This window comes from Coregonus lavaretus (assembly GCF_964263955.1).
Source record: "Coregonus lavaretus genome assembly, chromosome: 25".
Taxonomy (NCBI): Eukaryota; Metazoa; Chordata; class Actinopteri; order Salmoniformes; family Salmonidae; genus Coregonus; species Coregonus lavaretus.
Genome location: NC_140012.1, coordinates 1189917 through 1212786, shown reverse-complemented (window position 1 = coordinate 1212786; position 22870 = coordinate 1189917). Strand labels below are relative to the sequence as shown.

The 22870-nt window shown below is 44.6% G+C and overlaps 1 protein-coding gene across 1 annotated transcript in view; it reads left to right on the top strand.

The window, feature by feature from the left end:
* ablim1b (actin binding LIM protein 1b) overlaps positions 1 to 22870 on the top strand; it is a gene marked incomplete at both ends in the record, with an annotated part of 155847 nt that overhangs the window by 98685 nt on the left and 34292 nt on the right. The window contains one exon of the mRNA XM_084141432.1: positions 9160 to 9253. Coding sequence (XP_083997558.1) covers positions 9160 to 9253 — 94 coding nt within the window. The remainder of the gene's footprint in view (positions 1 to 9159; positions 9254 to 22870) is intronic.

The window sequence follows — 22870 nt, the reverse complement described above, 5'->3', positions numbered from 1 at the left end:
GTATGCCATCACTCACCTGACGGGCCGAGCTCGACTCTGGGGAACAGCAGAGTTCGAACGTCAAACCCCCGCATGTGCAACCTTCGACCTGTTTGCTGAGGAGATGCTGAAGGTGTTTGACCTGGATTCACCAACCGCAGAGGCGTCTCGTGAACTGTTCAGTATTCGACAAGGCAGACGTACAGTCGCAGACCATTCCATCGACTTCCGAACCCTGGCTAGACGAAGTTCTTGGAACACACCATCGTTGGTGGACGCGTTCTTCCATAGTTTGGCTGACTATATCAAGGACGAGTTGGTCTCCCATGAACTGCCTTCCACTCTTGATGAAGCCATCGCACTGACTGTCAGGATCGACAGAAGGATACAGACCCGTCGTCGTGAGAGGGGGCGCCAAGGTCCACCTACTACCGGCATTCGGAGAGATCCGACTGGGCTCCTGTCATCTACTGCCACTCACCCAGGTCAGCTTGATCAGTCTGAGCCTATGGAGATTGGGCGAGCCTCTCTCACTCCTGCAGAGCGCCAGCGCCGCTTCACCTCAAACCTCTGCCTCTATTGTGGAGGTGATGGACATCGTGTGGTAACCTGCCCTTTAAAGGGCCGAAGCTCACCGGGCATAGGGGGAGTCCGGTTGAGTTCAATGACCATCCAGTCCTCCGACCGCAAACCCCTGCTGCAAGTTCACCTCCGCCTCTCTGACTCAACTCACACCCTGGCTGCTCTGGTGGATTCTGGCGCCGAAGCCAACATAATGGACATCAAGCTGGCACGCCAACTGGGACTGGAGAACCTCCGTTTGACACCTCCTATTCCTGCCCGGGCACTGGACGGACACTTACTCGGATCGGTCACTCATGTCACGGCCCCGGTCTCGATGGGTCTGTCCGGAAACCATCAAGAAACTATCCAGTTTCACCTGCTCCCCTCTCCAGGCCAACCCCTCATCCTGGGTTACCCATGGCTCCGCCGGCACAACCCTCAGCTCGACTGGGTGACCGGGGTGATCAGGGAGTGGGGAGAGGACTGCCACCGAACCTGCCTGCTTGCTGCCGCACTACCCCCTCGGCCAGTACCTACTAACTCCGCTCCTGACCTCTCCAATGTCCCAGAATGCTACCATGGTCTCAGAGAGGTGTTTAACAAAGCAAGAGCCACATCTCTGCCCCCTCACCGACCGTACGACTGTGCCATCGACCTCCTCCCTGGAACAGCCCCTCCAAAGGGTCGTCTTTATTCGTTGTCTGCTCCTGAAAGAAAGTCCATGGAGGACTACATCAATGGCTCTCTGTCCGCAGGATTAATCCGTTCATCTTCATCTCCTGCTGGTGCTGGCTTCTTCTTTGTGGGGAAGAAGGACGGATCTCTTCGCCCCTGCATCGACTACAGGGGACTCAACGACATCACAGTGAAAAACCGTTACCCTCTGCCTCTGCTCACCTCTGCTTTTGAGTTGCTCCAGGGAGCCACTGTTTTTACCAAGTTGGATCTCAGAAACGCTTACCACCTAGTGCGGATCCGGGAGGGAGATGAATGGAAAACCGCATTCAATACACCAACAGGCCACTACGAGTATCTGGTTATGCCTTTTGGCCTCACCAATGCTCCTGCTGTGTTCCAGGCTCTAGTGAATGATGTACTGCGGGACATGTTAAACAAGTTTGTCTTCGTTTACCTGGATGACATCTTAATCTACTCCAGAAACCTGTCTGAACACACCCGCCATGTCCAGCAAGTCCTTCATCGTCTTCTGGAGAATTCCCTCTACGCCAAGGCAGAGAAATGTGAGTTTCACGTCAAGACAGTGGCCTTCCTGGGGTACATAGTGGCAGAGGGAAGTATCCAAATGGATCCTGCCAAAGTATCAGCAGTCACTTCATGGCCAGTTCCGGAGAACAGAAAGAAGCTGCAACAGTTTCTGGGGTTTGCTAACTTCTACAGAAAGTTTATCCGGAACTACAGTACCGTTGCTGCCCCTCTCACTGCTCTAACCAGCACCAAGCAACCCTTCACCTGGACCCCAGCAGCCGACAAAGCCTTCAGTACCCTCAAGGTGAGGTTCACCTCCGCTCCCATCCTCCAGATGCCTGATGTGGACCGGCAATTCATTGTGGAGGTGGACGCCTCGGATGTGGGAGTTGGTGCTGTGATTTCTCAGTGGGCTGCGGAGGATAGGAAGCTCCATCCCTGTGCCTTTTTCTCACGTCGGTTGTCCCCCTCTGAGTGCAATTATGACATAGGGAACCGTGAGCTGCTGGCTGTGAAGCTTGCCTTGGAGGAGTGGCGTCACTGGCTGGAGGGGTCCACCATTCCATTTCTCGTTTGGACCGATCATAAGAACTTGGAGTACATCCGCACGGCCAAACGGTTGAACTCCAGGCAGTCCCGCTGGGCCCTGTTCTTCACCAGGTTTAATTTCACTCTGTCATACCGGCCTGGATCACGCAACACCAAGCCAGACGCCCTCTCCCGTCAATTCCAGAAGGATGACACCCCCTCCAAGGACCCTGTGTCGATTCTGCCAAGTCCCTGCATCGTTGCAGCTCTGACCTGGGCTGTTGAGGAACAGGTGCTGGAGGCTCTCCGTAACCAGCCAGGTCCCAGCACTTGCCCAGCTGACCGCCTTTTTGTCCCCGAAGACCTGAGGTCCCAGGTCGTTCAGTGGGGACATGACTCCCGCCTAGCTTGTCACCCTGGCTCCACCCGCACTTACAACCTGCTCGCCCAGAGGTTCTGGTGGCCCTCTCTGAGAAAGGATGTACGGGAATTCGTCCAAGCCTGCCCCATCTGCAACCAACACAAGTCGTCCTGCCAGCCCCCAGCCGGATTGCTGCAGCCCCTGCCTGTGCCCAGACGTCCCTGGTCTCACATCGCCCTTGACTTTGTCACGGGGCTGCCCCCTTCAAGTGGCATGACCGTCATTCTCACCATAGTTGACCGTTTCAGCAAGATGGCACACTTCATTCCCCTCCCCAAGCTCCCAACCGCCAAGGAGACCGCCCAGGTGGTCCTGGAACACGTCTTTCGGATCCACGGACTGCCAAAGGATGTAGTTTCTGACCGTGGTCCACAATTCTCCTCCGCTTTTTGGAAGGAGTTCTGTCACCTGCTGGGAGCCACAGTCAGTCTGACTTCCGGATTCCATCCCCAATCCAATGGGCAGTCAGAGCGGGCTAATCAGGAGCTCGAGAAGGCACTGCGATGCATGACTTCACGCAACCCCCACTCCTGGTCGCAGCAATTGACATGGGTGGAGTACGCACACAATTCTCTGACCTGCTCTGCCATCGGTATGTCCCCTTTCCAATGTGTTTATGGATACCAGCCTCCTCTATTTGCCAGCCAGGAAGAGGAGGTTACTTGCCCATCTGCACTTGCTTTTGCCCGTCGATGTCGCCGCACCTGGTCACAAGCCCGAGCCACACTCCTCAGATCCGTTGCCAGCTACACTACCGGGGCCAACCGTCGGAGAATTCCTGCTCCCACCTACCATGTTGGTCAAAGGGTGTGGTTGTCATCGAAGAACCTGCCACTCAGGGTGGAGTCGCAGAAGCTGGCACCTCGGTTCATTGGCCCATTCCCTATCATAAGAGTGATTAGCCCAACTGCTGTCCGGCTCCAACTGCCTAATTCCCTGAGGGTGCACCCCACTTTCCATGTGTCTAAGATTAAGCCCATCCATGAGAGTCCGCTGGTCCCTGCTGCGCCTTGTCCTCCTCCTCCACGGCTCGTCGATGGTGGTCTGGTTTACACCGTCCGCCGCCTGCTTCGGTCCAGACGGAGGGGTAGGGGTCTCCAGTACCTCATTGACTGGGAGGGCTATGGACCTGAGGAAAGGACCTGGGTGCCAGCTAGTCGGATTGTGGATAGGACTCTCATCACCGCTTTCCACCAACGGCATCCTGATCAACCTGCAATCCGTAGGGGCCGCCCCAGAGGGGTCCCTAACCGTCCTGCCCGCTCGGCTTCCTGTCCTGTGCCTGATCCTGTCTCGGGACCTGTCCCATCTCCCGACCACGGCCCTCCGGCTTCCTCCGAGGATGAGGACGTTCACTCGGACCGTTCGGAGGAGTTCTAGCCCTCCTCCGGCTCCCCTCCTCCCGCCCGGCGTGGTGTTGCTCTTGGGACTTCTGGGGCCGTCCCTTGGGGGGGGGGTTCTGTCATGAGCCTCTCACTCCACCGGGTTACCACCTTAATTTTCTTCCACTCTGCTCACCACTCTCTCTACTCAGCCTAACTAGCTCCACCTGTCCCTGCTCTGCTCTGCTCTAATTACTCTGCCAGCTGCGCTGCATTACCCACTACCTCTCCCAGTATTTAAGGCCCTGTCTTTCAGCTCTCCGGTGTCAGATCGTCTGCAAAGCTCACACCCGGAACCTGTTTGCTCGCGCTTCTGGCTCACCCTGGTTTTGTGACCCCGGACCTGCCTGATTTTTGGATACTCTTCTGCCCCAGGAGATCCAGACCTGCTTCTGCCATAACGACTCCTGACTACTCTTCAATCCCGGTAACTCTGACCAGCCTTCTGCCTTGCTACTACGTATTTTGGATTTCCCTTGAACTGTACTGCTGCCTTGTTTCATTCCGCCCTGTTGTGTCTGTGTCTCCCCCCCCCAGGACTTCTGGACCACCCACCACCGGCTTCATAGGACGCATCGCTGCCACTGGGGGGGGCACAGACCCAGCACATTGGACGGGATCCCTGTTACCCCTGGAGCCTTCATTCACTCCCTACTTCCCTTTTCCCTTAAGTTTTAATAAACTTTCTGGTGTGACGCAATTGTGGTCCTCTGGTCGTCTGTCTGAACCGTGACATACTTCTGTACCTGTTTCCTCCAGCATCTTCACAAGGTCCTTTGCTGTTGTTCTGGGATTGATTTGCACTTTTCACACCAAAGTACGTTAATCTCTAGGAAACAGAACGTGTCTCCTTCCTGAGCGGTATGACGGCTGCGTGGTCCCATGGTGTTTATTCTTGCGTACTATTGTTTGTACAGATGAACGTGGTACCTTCAGGCATTTGGAAATTGCTCCCAAGGATGAACCAGACTTGTGGAGGTCTACACATTTTTTTCCGAGGTCTTGGCTGATTTCTATTGATTTTCCCATGATGTCAAGCAAAGAGGCACTGAGTTTGAAGGTAGGTCTTGAAATACATCCACAGGTACACCTCCAATTGACTCAAATTATGTCAATTAGCCTATCAGAAGCTTCTAAAGCCATGACATAATTTTCTGGAATTTTCCAAGCTGTTTAAAGGCACGGTCAACTTAGTGTATGTAAACTTCTGACACACTGGAATTGTGATACAGTGATTTTTAAGTGAAATAAGCTGTCTGCAAACAATTGTTGGAAATATTACTTGTGTCATGCACAAAGTAAATGTCCTAACCGACTTGCAAAAACTATAGTTTGTTAACAAGAAATTTGTGGAGTGGTTGAAAAACAAGTTTTAATGACTCCAACCTAAGTTTATGTAAACTTCCGACTTCAACTGTACATATGAGATGAGTAAAGCAAACATGTAAACATTATTAAAGTGACTACTATTTCATTATTAAAGTGGCCAGTGATTCCAAGTCTATGTATATAGGGCAGCCTCCTCTAAGGTGCAGGGTTGCGTAACTGGGTGGAAGCCGGCTAGTGATGGCTATTTAACAGTCTGATGGCCTTGAGATAGAAGCTGTTTTTCAGTCTCTCGGTCCCAGCTTTGTACTGACCTCGCCTTCTGGATGATAGCGGGGTGAACAGGCCTTGGCTCGTGGTTGTTGTCCTTGATGATCTTTTTGGCTTTCCTGTGATATCGGGTGCTGTAGGTGTCCTGGAGGGCAGGTAGTTGCGTTGGGCAGACCACACCACCCTCTGGAGAGCCCTGCAGTTGCGGGCGGTGCAGTTGCCGTACCAGGCAGTGATACAGCCCGACAGGATGCTCTCAATTGTGCATCTGTAAAAGTTTGTGAGAGTTTTAGGTGCCAAGCCAAATTTCTTCAGCCTCCTGAGGTTGAAGAGGCGCTGTTGCGCCTTCTTCACCACACTGTCTGTGTGGGTGGACCATTTCAGATTGTGTATGCTGAGGAACTTGAAGCTTTCCACCTACTCTACTGCGGTCCCGTCGATGTGGATAGTGGCGTGCTCCCTCTGCTGTATCCTGAAGTCCACGATCAGCTCCTTTGTTTTGTTGACGTTGCGTGAGAGGTTATTTTCCTGAAACCACTCTCCCAGGGCCCTCACCTGCTCCCTGTAGGCTGTCTCGTCATTGTTGGTAATCAGGCCTACTAATGTTGTGTTGTCTGCAAACTTGATGATTGAGTTGGAGGCGTGCATTGCCACACAGTCATGAGTGAACAGAGAGTACATGAGGGGGCTGAGCACGCACCCTTGTGGGGCCCCTGTGTTGAGGATCAGCGAAGTAGAGGTGATGTTTCCTACCTTTACCACCTGGGGGCGGCCCGTCAGGAAGAAGTCCAGGACCCAGTTGCACAGGGCAGGGTTCAGACCCAGGGCCCCAAGCTTAATGATGAGCTTGGAGGGTACTATGGTGTTGAATGCTGAGCTATAGTCAATGAACAGCATTCTTACATAGGTACTCCTCTCGTCCAGATGGGATAGGTCAGTGTGCAGAGCGATGGCGATGGTGATTGCACCGTCTGTGGATCTATTGGGGCGGTAAGCAAATTGAAGTGGGTCTAGGGTGTCTCAAAGCAATTCATGATGACAGAAGTGAGTGCTACAGGGCGATAGTCATTTATTTCAGTTACCTTTGCTTTCTTGAGTACAGGAACAATGGTGGACATCTTGAAGCAAGTGAGGACAGCAGACTGGGATAGGGAGACATTGAATATGTCCATAAACACTCCAGCCAGCTGGTCTGCGCATGCTCTGAGGATGCGGCTAGGGATGTCGTCTGGGCCGGCAGCCTTGTGAGTGCTAACATGCTTAAATGTCTTATTCACGTCGGCCACGGAGAAGGAGAGCCCACAGTCCTTGGTAGCGAGTCGCGTTGGTGGCACTGTGTTATCCTCAAAGCGGGCGAAGAAGGTGTTTAGCTTGTCCGGAAGCAAGACGTTGGTGTCCGCGACGTGGCTGGTTTTCCCTTTGTAGTCCATGATTGTCTGTAGACCCTGACACATATGTCTAGTGTCTGAGCCATTGAATTGCGACTCCACTTTGTCTCTGTACTGACGTTTTGTCTTTATGATTGCCTTACGGAGGAAATAACTACACTGTTTGTATTCGGCCATAGTACCAGTCACCTTGCCATGGTTAAATGCGAAGGTTCATGCTTTCATTTTTGCGCGCATGCTGCCATCTATCCACGGTTTCTGTTTTGGGCAGGTTTTAATAGTCACAGTGGGTACAACATCTCCTATACACTTCCTGATGAACTCAGTCACCGTATCCGTGATGTTGTTCTCAGAGGCTACCCGGAACATATCCCAGTCCGCGTGATCAAAACAATCTTGAAGCATGGATTCCGATTGGTCAGACCAGCATTGAATAGACCTTAGCATGGGTACTTCCTGTTTGAGTTTCTGCCTATAGGAAAGGAGGAGAAAAATTGAGTCGTGATCAGATTTGCCGAAGGGAGGGCGGGGGAGGGCCTTGCAGGCATTTCGAAAAGTAGCAGTGGTCCAATGTTTTCCCAGAGCGAGTACTACAGTCAATGTGTTGGTAGAACTTCGGTAGCGTTGCTTTGTTAAACTCCCCAGCTACAATAAATACGGCCTCAGGATGTGTGTTTTCCAGTTTACATAAAGTCCAGTGTAGTTCTTTGAGGGCCGTCGTGGTATCGGCTTGTGAGGGAATATACACTGCTGTGACTATAACCGAAGAGAATTATCTTGGGAGGTAATACGGTCTGTTTTTGCTTGTAAGGTATTCTGGGTCGGGTTCAAGTCCGATTGGGTTCAAGTCCGGGCTCTGGCTGGGCCACTCAAGGACATTCAGAGACTTGTCCCGAAGCCACTCCTGTGTTGTCTTGGCTGTGTGCTTAGGGTCATTGTCCTGTTGGAAGGTGAACCTTCGCCCCAGTCTGAGGTCCTGAGCGCTCTGGAGCAGGTTTTCATCAAGGATCTCTGTGTACTTTGCTCCGTTCATCTTTCCCTCGATCCTGACTAGTCTCCCAGTCCCTGCCTCTGAAAAACATCCCTACAGCATGATGCTGCCACCACCATGCTTCACCGTAGGGATAGTGCCAGGTTTCCTCCAGACATGACGCTTGGCATTCAGGCCAAAGAGTTCAATCTTGGTTTCATCAGACCAGATAATCTTGTTTCTCATGAGAGTCCTTTAGGTGCATTTTGGCAAACTCCATGCGGGCTGTCATATGCCTTTTATTGAGGAGTGGCTTCCATCTGGCTACTCTACCATAAAGGCCTGATTGGTGGAGTGCTGCAGAGATGGTTGTCTTTCTGGAAGGTTCTCCCATCTCCATAGAGCAACTCTGGAGCTCCGTCAGAGTGACCATCGGGTTCTTGGTAACTCCCTGACCAACGTCCTACTCCCCCGATTGCTCAGTTTGGCCGGGCAGCCAGTGGTTCCAAACTTCTTCAATTTAAGAATCATGGAGGCCACTGTGTTATTGGGGATCTTCAATGCAGCAGACATGTTTTGGTACCCTTCCCCAGATCTGAGCCTCGACACAATCCTGTCTCAAAGCTCTAGGGACAATTCCTTCGACCTCATGGCTTGGTTTTTGCTCTGACATGCACTGTCAACTCTGGGACCTTATATAGAAGGGGGTATGCCTTTCCAAATCATGTCCAATCAATTGAATTTACCACAGGTGGACTCCAATCAAGTTGTAGAAACATCTCAAGGATGATCAATGGAAACAGGATGCACCTGAGCTCAATTTCGAGTCTCATAGCAAAGTGTCTGAATACTTATGTAAATAAGGTATTTCTGTGTTTTAGTTTTTATAAATAACCTGTATCGTATTGTATCGTGAGGTCCCTGGCAATTCCCAGCCCTACTAAACAGTATGTTCTAAATAGTATGTAGTACGATTAGTACACTGTATGTCATTTTAATAAGTAGTAGGCAAGACAAATTTCGGACACAGCCAATATCTATGTGTTTATTGACTAGACATTTTCAGATCTTGCCCTCTCTGTCTGCCTGACTCTCTCATTCCCCAACCCCCCTCTTTTCTCTCAGGGACGGCACCCCCTATTGCGAGAAAGACTACCAGATCCACTTTGGGGTCCAGTGTGAAGCCTGTAATCAGTTCATCACAGGGAAGGTTCTGGAGGTAAGAACCATTTCCTCATCCCCTTGCTCCTCCCGTCCCATGACTTGAAATTCTCAGTCATTGGTCATTCAGTCGTTGCTGTTCATTGCTTTGAATGAACAGTGTGCATAGTCAAGTTCTATGTTGCTGGATTTCTCCATCCATTCCTCCCGGGACCTACAGTGAGGGAAAAAAGTATTTGATACCCTGCTGATTTTGAACGTTTGCCCACTGACAAAGACATGATCAGTTTATAATTTTAATGGTAGGTTTATTTGAACAGTGAGAGACAGAATAACAACAAAAAATCCAGAAAAACACATGTCAAAAATGTTAGAAATTGATTTGCATTTTAATGAGAGAAATACGTTTTTGACCCCTCTACAAAACATGACTTAGTACTTGGTGGCAAAACCCTTGTTGGCAATCACAGAGGTACGACCTTTCTTATAGTTGGACACCAGGTTTGCACACATCTCAGGAGAGATTTTGTCCCACTCCTTTTGCAGATCTTCTCCAAGTCGTTAAGGTTTCGAGGCTGACGTTTGGCAACTCGAGCCTTCAGCTCCCTCTACAGATTTTCTATGGGATTAAGGTCTGGAGACTGGCTAGGCCACTCCAGGACCTTAATGTGCTTATTCTTGAGCCACTCCTTTGTTGCCTTGGCCTTGTGTTTTGGTCATTGTCATGCTGGAATACCCATCCACGACCCATTTTCAATGCCCTGGCTGAGGGAAGGAGGTTCTCACCCAAGATTTGACAGTACATGGCCCCGTCCATCGTCCCTTTGATGCGGTGAAGTTGTCCTGTCCCCTTAGCAGAAAAACACCCCCAAAGCTTAATGTTTCCACCTCCATGTTTGACAGTGGGGATGGTGTTATTGGGGTCATAGGCAGCATTTCTCCTCCTCCAAACATGGCGAGTTGAGTTGATGCCAAAGAGCTCGATTTTGGTCTCATCTGACCACAACACTTTCACCCAGTTCTCCTCTGAATCATTCAGATGTTCATTGACAAACTTCAGACGGGCCTGTATATGTGCTTTCTTGAGCAGGGGGACCTTGCGGGCGCTGCAGGATTTCAGTCCTTCACGGCGTAGTGTGTTACCAATTGTTTTCTTGGTGACTATGGTCCCAGCTGCCTTGAGATCATTGACAAGATCCTCCCGTGTAGTTCTGGGCTGATTCCTCACTGTTCTCATGATCATTGCAACTCCACGAGGTGAGATCTTGCATGGAGCCCCAGGCTGAGGGAGATTGACAGTTCTTTTGTGTTTCTTCCATTTGCGAATAATCGCACCAACTGTTGTCACCTTCTCACCAAGCTGCTTGGCGATGGTCTTGTAGCCCACAATCTAGGTCTACAATCTTGTGTAGGTCTACAATCTTGTCCCTGACATCCTTACAGAGCTCTTTGGTCTTGGCCATGGTGGAGAGTTTGGAATCTGATTGATTGATTGCTTCTGTGGACAGGTGTCTTTTATACATGTAACAAACTGAGATTAGGAGCACTCCCTTTAAGAGTGTGCTCCTAATCTCAGCTCGTTACCTGTATAAAAGACACCTGGGAGCCAGAAATCTTTCTGATTGAGAGGGGGTCAAATACTTATTTCCCTCATTAAAATGCAAATCAATTTATAACATTTTTGACATGCGTTTTCCTGGATTTTGTTGTTGTTATTCTGTCTCTCACTGTTCAAATAAACCTGCCATTAAAATTATAGACGGATAATATCTTTATCAGTGGGCAAACGTACAAAATCAGCAGGGAATCAAATACTTTTTTCCCTCACTGTACATGGCATGCTCATTTTTGTTACAGCCCAGCAGTAACGCATCACGTCATGTCAGATTGGTGATTAATTCAACAAAAGGAGGAAGGAATTATGTTTAAGAGTATTCAAACGTGACCATAGTTTTCATCCTAGCCTTTAATGTAACGTAGCCAAAGACTTGATAACCCCTGTGTAACAAGGAGAGTGAAGTCTATGGCCAATCAATGATGTAAACTGATTTTTATTTAGCCAGGGAGTCATGTTAAGACCACAATCTGTTTTGCATATGAGCCCTGAATGAACACATCAATAAACAATTACGCTATTCATACCTATATACACATAAATTACACAAACATAAAAAGCAAAACACAATCATATGAAACAAACACATTCTTCTGTAAAAATATATTTATCTCCAGGGAAAAACTAAAGCCACCAGGACTGTGGTGGTCCTTGAGTAGTTGGAATGATGTACCCATGGGTTGTATTCATTAGGCACCAAACGGAAGAAAATTGACTGAAACAGGAGGGACTACTCTGTTGCTCTTTTTCATTTTCCATTGCAAAACATTTTGCTGCGATGTGCTCTAATAAATATGACCCTGGATCAAACGCTGTGAAGGGTTGTTGTGGGCATTGAGTGTCTATGAACCTCTGGACTTGTGTGTCCCTAGAGAGAGGGGCAGTCCACCCTTTCACACACTCTCTGCAGCTCCAAAATCTTCAACACTGAGATTTGCTGCCTCAAATCTTATCTTTAAACTTCCAAAATCTTTAAACTGTTTTGGGGGGATCTGTCTTGGTTACCTTTATCTAATCTGCTTATCTGACCTCACTTCAACCGGAGAACCAGATTTCAACCAGAAAATGATTTCATTACGACGTCCCTTGCCAAATGTGGCCTGCTGGGTAAACAACCTGACCATGAAGTCACAAAGATATCAGCCTGATGTCTTTTCACCCAATTAAGTTTTAGTTTTTACATAGGTTTAAGAAGTTATATTCAAAAAAAATGCTGCAACTAATCTTGGCACTAATTGATAATGATTAATTAATTCATTAATTATTAACAAAAGAAATCTACGCTATACATAAAAATGATCCCTTATTGAGCTGAAATTCTATATTGTCTTTAGACGAACATACCTGTCCAGTGAACAGACCTGAGCAGATCTCAACACACAACTCTGGAGACCCTGAACACATGAACATTTGTATGGTCCGAGCCAGATTCAGAGGTCCCACCCTTTGCACTGGCCTCATTTCGATTGGCCAGTTGCTTTAGAATTGGGCGAGATGATGGGGAAGGGGAGATTGAGGGAGAGAGATTGAAGGAGAGTTTAGCATGGTTCGCAAGAGAGGACAGAAGGAAGGGAAAGAGAGAGGGGAGGGTAGTCAAGAGAAAGGGATTGTTCTGGGAGGAGGTAGTCAGTCCTGGAGTGCACTGCACACTCTCACTTACACACAGGCTGCCTGTTGGAGGCAAGCAAATGTTTCCATATCATCACTTTCCTTTAACTCCTTTATTTTTAAATGGCTTGGTGCATATTTGAACCTTTATTTTGTTTATCATTGCTATATTATCTGATGCTTAGTTTATTGATAAATAAGTATTTTGAGTATTACTTTCCTATTGATTTATCATTTTCATATTTTCTGGTGCTTACTTAAAATCAAATTAGTTTCTGGTGATTGCTTCGACATATTTTTAAAATTGTTGGGTATTGTTTTCTTGGAGTTGCACTCCTCTTGGTTGCTAATGACCTGAATGTCCTGCTATGCCACCAGGTCTGTGGGCATGACAGAGATTGGCCACAGATTAAATGGCAAGAATACAATTCTGCAATTTGCTAAAAGTTGTCCAGAATCAAGTCAATAATTGTCAGATTATTTTACAACACCAACGTAAAAATAGCAGTGGTCAGGGACACCTGATGTAAAGTGTGCATAAATGCTTTGGGGATTTGAACTTTCAATCTTTTGGGGAGGAAGTGCATTAATGTTTCAGCAGTGCCACCAGGTACATCTTTATTACCAAGAACATACAGTATATCCACACTCTCAAAATTAGGGGTATGGTTAGGGTACAGTGCTGTTCCGTGGGGTGCAAAAAGGTCAAAGGTACACCTACAGAAGTACACATAGGAACTCACATGGTACTGGTTGGTTCCTTTTAGGGTACATGTGAGGATAATGTAGTATAATGGTATATTTTTCTACCCAATATTTGGAATATAAGGTACAATCGAAACTACTATTTGAAATGTAGGTGGGGGATCTAATAATATGTATATTTGTACCAACCGTCAGTGGAAGTGTTGTACCAGTTTAAGTGGTTGATGGTTATGTTGTCAAAGGTTGGGTACCTCTTAATATGGTCAGTGTTGCAACTGGCAGGTCTTTGTAAGAGCATGTGACATTAACACTAGAACTACCTGGCCTTTCAGCATATAAATACCTGCTGAGAATGTCCACTTTAGCATATGCCTCAGAAACATATTGACCTGCAAGGTGCGCAAACAAAACTACCAACCCTTCATGAATAGTTCATAAACTATTGTGAAGGATCAATTGTCTTAATAAATATTTGTGGAAATATATCAATAAAAAAACTAACAATAGTTATTTGTTTAGATAGAGTCAATGATGTGTTTTGTATAATTCTACAAAGTACTAGAAAAAAACGTAGGCCTATAGCCTATTTTCTTTTCCCTTACAATTAAAACATTACAGTGTAATCCATTTGATCAACTTTATTTGTAGATTTGATTAGTAATAGAGTTATAGTAATTAATAAAGTCCAGTTACAGCTTCTTTTGACAAAGTAGAAATGAAAAATATAATAATAATATAACCAGCCAGGTGCGCAGGTGAAATTATTTGCATTATTCTTAAACAATAGCACCAGTTCATGAAGAATTGTAAAGGATGAACTGCATAAATAAATATTAGTGGAAATACACTGTATATTTATGACTAAATATAAAAACAGTCATTTGTTGATTGTATCGGACACTGTATTGTGCCCTTATACCAGTGTCTTTATGCATTAATCAATCTCATCTTCTCTTTATGCTTTGGGTCCATGGTCAGCACAGTGCTTCAGGGCCTTGTGTGAGCAAGCCCCAGAAATACATTGGTTGCACTTCTCACAGATTTCATGGGCCTTGTTTGGTGTGCACCTGCCGACTTGACATTGTGTCTTCTTTTCCCCGAGTGGGAGCTGTGGTGCTTGGGGGAGAGGGAGAGCAGTTGGCTCTGTTCTGGTTTTACTGCGGCGAGACTTAGGCATCAGAGGCGGAGGCTCGAAGTCAACATCAGAATCAGATCAAGACTCTTCATCAGCAACGTCGATTTCAAGCTCAATATCCGATCCTCCATATGACTGAAACTCATCTAAATTCTGCAGCATTTGCAATGCTGTCAGTGCGTCCATTCATTTGGTTCGGCTTGCCATTGTGAACTATGTTGTACTCAGTGTCTGATTTGACTCTGAGGGGAGATTATATAGTCTACCATTTCCAGCCTTTCATAATAAAAGAATTAGACCGTGCACCCTCAAAGCCCACAATTCTTCATCATCATTACACTATTGTTCTAAATTCAGTCATCCTCTTCACCCTCATCATTCAAATCAAAACAAATCCAATCACCCTCTTCACCCTCCTCATCATCCTCATCATTCAGTTCATTGAAGTCACATGCACCATTATCAGTTTCTATCTGGTTTCTATCGCCCATTCATCCATTGACAACAAAATAGCATTATTTTATTTTAAATGTACTATGTTGCTAGTTTTTGCTTAGTATCCAGAGCAATACTGCCGTGCGAGTGGTCATGTGCTGAATGCATGGACAGCACGGATATTCTTGGAAAAAGTGAAATTTTGAAGAGTTATTTGACAAAGGTAAATGTAATAGAAACTGCAGAATATACTCTTTCTGATACTTTATAGAAATCAAAATGTTTTACCTGCATGTGACTCTGAAGGCGGATTTGATAAAGTGATGCTCCTTTCCCTATATCTGTCAATTACAAGATTTGCCCATCTCTTCATGTACAATTTGACAAACGATAATATAATCACATCATATTATTGTTAATTTAATCTTGTCTATAGGCTAACTTTTATTATGTGTGAAATTAGTTTAGGCATATAGTAGGTGTAGTTTTCATGGGTCGGGTGTGCAGGCTGACTGGCATCGTTTGTTTCTCGCTCATCAACTAGGATAGAGTCAAGGATAGGTTTTGCAATATTCTAAAGGCCTACTGCAACACATAGCATGTTTTCGTTCCCTTACAATACATTTGATTAGTAATAGAGTTACAGTAAACAAACCAGTCCCATAACAACTGATTTTTACAAAGTAAAACATAAAAAGAGAACGGTATCAACCCGCAAGGCGCACAATCAAACTATTAACATGAGCATCAACGCTGATAAATAGGCATAACACAAACTCATCATTACACTATTGTTGTTCTAAATTAAATCGACCTCTTCATCCTGATCATTCAGTTAGGCCTAATTTAAATTTGTGGATAACATCTAAATTACCTCCAGCTTCCAATCTGAATATATGGCCTTTCTTCTTTTCATTTCAAAGATGATAAAATAAAAAAATGTATTTTTTTTATCTTTTACCAGATCTATTGTGTTATGTTCTCCTACATTAATTTCACATTTCCACAAACTTCAAAGTGTTTCCTTTAAAATAGTACCATTTGCCTCATGCAGCGCGACACATCTCCTTCGCATAGAGTTGATCAAGCTGTTGATTGTGGCCTGTGGAATGTTGTCCCACTCCTCTTCAATGGCTGTGCGAAGTTGCTGGATATTGGCGGGAACTGGAACACGCTGTCGTACACATCAATCCAGAGCATCCCAAACTGCTCAATGGGTGACATGTCTGGTGAGTATGCAAGCCATGTAAGAACTGGGACATTTTCAGCTTCCAGGAATTGGGTACAGATCCTTGCCACATGGGGTCGTGCATGATCATGCTGAAACATGAGGTGATGGCGGCGGATGAATGGTACGACAATGGGCTTCAGGATCTCGTCACGGTATCTCTGTGCATTCAAATTGCCATTGATAAAGTTCTATTGTGTTCATTGTCCGTAGCTTATGCCTGCCCATACCATAACCCCAATGCCACCATGGGGCACTCTGTTCACAACGTTGACATCAGCAAATCGCTCGCCCACACGTCTGCCATCTGCCCGGTACAGTTGAAATTGGGATTCATCCGTGAAGATCAAACATCTCCAGCGTGTCAGTGGCCATCGAAGGCTGGTCTCAGACGATCCTGCAGGTGAAGAAGCCGGTTGTGAAGGTCCTGGGCTGGCGTGGTGACATGTGGTCTGCGGTTGTGAGGCCGGTTGGACGTACTGCCAAATTCTAAAAGACGAAGTTGGAGGTGGCTTACGGTAGAGAAATTAACATTTCATTCTCTGACAACAGCTCTGGTAGACATTCCTGCAGTCAGCATGCCAATTGCGCGCTCCCTCAAAACTTGAGACATCTGTGGCATTGTGTTGTGTGACAAAACTGCACAAAACTGCACCTTGTGCTAGGGCCTTTTATTGTCCCTAGCACAAGGTGCACCTGTGTAATGATCATGCTTTTTAATCAGATTTTTGATATGCCACACTTGTCAGGTGGATGGATTATCTTGGCAAAGGAGAAATGCTCACTAACAGGGATGTAAACACATTTGTTCATAACATTTGAGAAAAATAAGCTTTTTGTGCGTATGGAACATTTCCGGGATATTTTATTTCAGCTCATGAAACATGGGACCAACACTTTACATGTTGCATTCATATTTTTTATCAGTGTATAACCAGCTGTCAGTAAGTTCTTGTAAGATTCACAGTAACTTAAAGGTCACATTTGATATTTGGATGAAACCAGATCAAAGTATGATGACCAAAGTATGACAAATTACTGTTACGGTCTTCAGCCAGCATCGAGCAAAAGGGGGGAGGGTCGTTCAAAACTCTGACGCAGTTGTCATGTCAACACACCCGTCAGAGCTGCTGTGAACCACATCACAAGACATGCCAAACGGGAGATGTAAAAAAAAAAAAAGACATAATTGATGCAATTTCAATGTTGTTTGAGTTGCTTTGTGTATCACCAAATGTGCATGAGATGATTGTACTGCAACACTGCTCACTGCATCCAAGTTTTTTGACATAGGCGTTTCAAATAGCTGTCAATCAAGGCAAGCTCATAAATATAATATCACTGCCCACTCAACCTGTCTTTTTAAACTTCATGGTAGTTAGCCATGAGAGAAAAATTACTTTTTCAAAGATTTTGAGCATTTCTATCCCCCAAAGATATTATGGGTGATATTTTAGTCACTCAAAAGGCTATTTTATATGGGAATCAGAATGACTGTAACTGCTACTAACTCACTGGCAACTAACTGCCAGTAACATACTGGCAGCTTAACTGGCAACCTTAATGTCAATAAGATTGTAAAATGCACAGTAATGTACATGCAACTAGCTGCTAGTAGCTCACTGTACCTTCACTGAACATTTCTGGGAAAAAAATAAGAAAAAAAAAGCTTATAACATTAGGTGACAACTATTAAGTATTCTTTGTGGTGAGCACACCAGCCTCGTTGTGCAGTATCAGGGCACGCAAAAGACATGAACAAAAGCTCAAAAAACACCCAAATACGTCCTTCTAGAAACAGACACGCTCTCAGTATAGTGAAGTAGGTCTTTGGATGTTGTGCACATGAAGTTGATAAGAGAAATGAAAATGTAATGAATTGAAGGTTATTTGTTGATGTAAAAATCTAAATGTACGGATTCTTAAGATTGTGTCATCAGATTTATGAAAATGTAATGAATTGAAGGTTATTTGTTGATGTAAAAATCTAAATGTACCGATTCTTAAGATTGTGTCATCAGATTTGGGGAGGGGTGGGGGGAACATAAAATACTCTAAAAACACCAGCAAATTAGCTCCACGTGATTTTAATTTAGGAAATCTGTTCTAGAGTATTGCCACACACAATAGAGAGATATGTGATTGTATACAAATGTAAGCAAGGTTTGAAATTATTATGTTTTAGTCAAATATTATATATTTTTGAGCTTCTTGTGGTCAATTTGCAGTCTACAAATTATTTGTAATTATGTTCCGGCGCCCTGACCTTCCGGTAAAGAAAAAGTTGTTGATGATCCCTGCATTACAGCATATTAATGAATATTTTGTGTTTTATATCACTTGCACTTCTAGAGGCCTTAACACTAGAACCGCTAAAGCAGTCATTTGGACTGCTCATTAAAAAAAAGTATTACTCTGCCATTTTTTAAGTCATGCCCCCATCCGTCCTTGACTTCTCCTAAATAAGGCTATATAACACACTGTCGTTGTTAGAATCTAAATATCACAAACAGAACTGGAGATATAACCAGTTTTAGGAGGGCATGTCATTTTTTAAATGGTTTTCCCCATTGCCTCTCCTTCTCCCGACAGTAGGGCCTGCTCCCCTCCTTCTCTCGACAGTTGAAGGTGCCGTGCCCAGTTGATATTCACCTCGATAATTGCCTCGAAACTTAACCTAAACTATATCGAAACTAATTTCACACATTTAACAACAGATGAAATAAATGAAGTATAAAGTATGATGGGGGAGAAAGCGGGAGAATGGGTGAGTTGATGAGCGAGGGGAAACCGAACTATGTATTATTATGTAATCACCAATTGTGAATGAAGAACAGCTGCGGGCCATTCTATTTTATTGATCTATTGTAATTATAATCTCAAAATGGTGTGTATCCTATATCAGTTCACCGAATCCAAGCAGTCTTATCAGTCTACTCTGGCCTACTTGGAGTACACAATGAGAGTGTGCGTAATTTACAATGGCAAGAAGACCAAGAAGAATGGATGCACAAGCTGCGTTAGCGTTGCTACAAAATCTGAGGGAAAGAAATGAATCATGACAACTCTGATGATTATTCTTCTGATTCTGAGCCTTAGCCTGAACCTACACCTCCGAGGCCTAAGCGCAAAATAGCCAGAACGGTGCGCACTGAGCAGGTGCCCTCACCACCACCAAATGAAACGGTGAGACAGGAGACAGGAAGGGACGGCACCGTTTGGATAGAACAAGCAGGTGACAATGCTATGGGCCTATTATCAGCACAAAATGTAATGACTGAGAGAGCAGCCCCTACAGCTCAAGCAAAAAACAACATCAGCCAGCAATGCACTCACCAGCTTTCATTGTTTATGTGACATGGACATGCTCCAATTGATGCCATTGCATGAAGACGCATACCATGTAAGCACGAGCTGACAATAATTGACTGCTGTCATATCAACACTTATACTCATTATAATGCCATTATTGCTTTTGTGCTGTTTTTCACTATTTATCATGCACTTGGTGCTTATAATGATATTTAGGCTACTGATGTTTTCATAATTTGACTGCGCATCTTGCTGACCGTGCGTATTGGTGGTTGGGGTGGTTTTTTGTTGTTGTTGTTATAAAAATAAGCTGTTACCGCGTTCCAACACATGGAAGTTTAAAAGATCATTAACAACATTTTAATAATTAAAACAACAAAAACTAAATCAAATCTAGTTCAGAACTATTGCCTTTTTGAGTGAACTGTGGAAGTCCTTCGTCCAAAGCTTGTTGAATGCATGCACTGAAACAATCAGAAAACAAAACAAAATTAGGATACTGAAAAAATAATTACTGAAAACAATTTATATTTTGGCATCTTAAAAGGTAGAAATTGAGTTATGCCTAATATGGCAATTCATATTATTTAAAAAAATTTACCAAATATGGGTAATTTCGACAACCCAACGCTGGGCCAATATTGGTCAAATATAGCATTGGGTTCATTCAACCGGTTTGGGTTGTGCTTCTAACCCAGCGCCTTGGGTTAAGCGCTTGACCCAACTGCTGGATAAATCAGACTATATCGCAGGGTTAAAACAACCCAGTGTGTTGGGTTGTGACATAAACACAGCACATTGGGTTGGGGGGTTGACCCAACAACTGGGTCATTTTTTATGTAATTGTTGGGTTATTTTCAGTGTCATCCTAATTTCAATTTTGCTTACATATTTCTGCCTTCTCTACCATCCCACCCCCTCCCTTTCCTACACACACAATCAAGATACAATGTTGAATTTCAAATACTGAATTTCTATGGCCTGCATTTCAGAACATACATCACATCAGAGAATGTACAATAAATATATAATTGTTTTTTAAATGGCCTTCATAAAGCCTTCATAAACACTACATACATTTGTCACAAATAATCTATAACCATATGTAATGCTCTATAAAGGGTTCATAAATGTGGCATAACTCTGTGACATAACCACCAATGTCAAATATGACATAAACCTGTGCTTTATGATGAAATTATTCCCTTGTTATGTCGAGATCACAACATAACAAAGTTGTTTTGTCGAGATCACGAGATAAACTCTATAAATAGGAGAGGACGTATTGATGATAGATTGCCAGTATGGCTGAGGTGGCAAAACCCACGGTGGATCAACGCATATGTTTTATTGATTGCTACACTAAGGGATGGTACATTTCATGCTATCATGCTTTCATTTGTGTTTGGAGCTCATTATCAGTGTATAAGTTATAATGTTAGCAAGCTAAATGTCCCTTACCTTGAGCTAAGAGCTCTTGGGGCATCTAAGCCCTCGTGGGGTATCTAAGCCCTCGTGGGGCATTTAAGCCCTGAACGATGCCTGACAGGCAACATTGTCTCCCCAGGCTGTGTGTGACTGCCAAGACCACAGCCAATCGCATGCAAGCAACAACGCAGCTATCTTGGCTAGTCTTGTGAGCGAGCTAGCTAGTTAGCTAGGTAGTCTTGTTAGCTCGCTAGATAGCTTGCTTGTTTTCTATGCTGGTTGTTAACTTGCATAACTGATATGTGTATAATTGTAAGGGACACTTAATGTTTATGGATAATATATAAATGTACAGAGTGGGTGAGCTCCATTCCTGACAGGCTGATCAGATTCAATTTCACCCACAGAGCTTGATCAGATTCAATAGCAGCCTCAGAGGCTGATGATTCAGGATTCGGCCTTTCAGGCTGTTTCACAGGTAAAGCTCCATGCAGGCAGATTAGCAGTCAGTGCATTATCTATATGATGAAGACTTCCAGGAATAGAGCACACCCAGTCTTGATCATATACATAATGCACTGACTGCTAATCTGCCTGCAAGGAGCTTTACCTGTGAAACAGCCTGAAAGGCAGAATCCTGACTTATCAGCCTCTGAGGCTGAAATTAAATCTGATAAGCCTGTCAGGAATGGAGCTCACCCACTGTAAAAGTAAATGTTATCCACAAAACATGAAGTGTCCCTTATAATTATACACATATGAGTTATGCAAGCTAACAATCAGCATAGATAACAAGCTAGCTAGTTCGCTTGCTAGATAGCAAACAAGACTACCTAGCTAACTAGCTAGCTCACAAGACTAGCCAAGTTAGCTGCTTTGTTCCTTGCATGTGATGGACTGTGGTCTTGGGGGCGGCACACAGCCATGGAGACAGTGCTGCCTGTCAGGCATCATTCAGCGCTTAAATGCCCCGCATTGCGATCAAAGCAAGTGATTATCCTGCATCTGAACAAATGAATTGTTGATACGTGGTACTTTTCATTATCTCATGATCTCGTCAAAACAACTTTTGTTATGTAGTGATCATGAGATAAATAAGTTGTGATCTTGGCATAACGAGGATTTCATTTATTTATTAAAATGTCCTCTCTGGACTTCCGTACTTAATAAAGACTTCATAAATCATATTAAATTGAGGCTTCACAAAGCATTTATAACCTTGTCATGCATCTTGGTAGCGCATTGCAACGCCAGGATAGTGGGTTCGATTACCGGGACCACCTAAACGTAAAAATGTATGCACGCATGACTGCTTTGGATAGAAGCATCTGCTAAATTGTATATATTATATTACTCTAAAACATTTCTAGAACCAATATTGGCTATGTACTCCCTCTTGGGTGCGTAGCCAATATTGGACCTGACCTCAACTTTCCCCAAAATGCTGTGCAGCAGGTTGACACACATTCTAAAGTGCAGTCATGTACAGCAGAAGACATTATAATAATAATAATAATATGCCATTTAGCAGACGCTTTTATCCAAAGCGACTTACAGTCATGCGTGCATACATTTTTGTGTATGGGTGGTCCCGGGGATCGAACCCACTACCTTGGCGTTACAAGCGCCGTGCTCTACCAGTTGAGCTACAGAGGACCACATTAGTAGGGACTTTAAAAATATGTTTATATTTTTTGCCTAGTTCAGTTTTCTCTGTTTAGTTTTTCCAGGTTTTGGATTTCCCCCCAAAATGTATGTTTACCCCCAAGTTTTTCAAACTTTTTTAAATCGGAAAACAACAAAATTAGATTTTCTGTGTTCACAACAATGCTTAAACCACATCAGTTGACGACTTTTGAGATCTGGGTAAAATCTAAGAAACATACATTTTGGAGTGTAGTTGCCCTTTAATTCAGTGTGCGTGCCCTGATTGGTTAGCTGTGTTTCTGTAGCGCAGTAAGCGCAGATGTGATGAGTTCGCATATCAAATGCCCACTTGTGGTGTCACTGGATAGTGAAAACGAGTAAGTTCACTTTTATTTATTGTAATTTAAATTAGTTTGTAGTAGTTAAGTGTTGAGTTAGATTACATACAGTTGAAGTCAGAAGTTTACATACACCTTAGCCAAATACATTTAAACTCAGTTTTTCACAATTCCTGACATTTAATCCTAGTAAAAATTCCCTGTTTTAGGTCAGTTAGGATCAC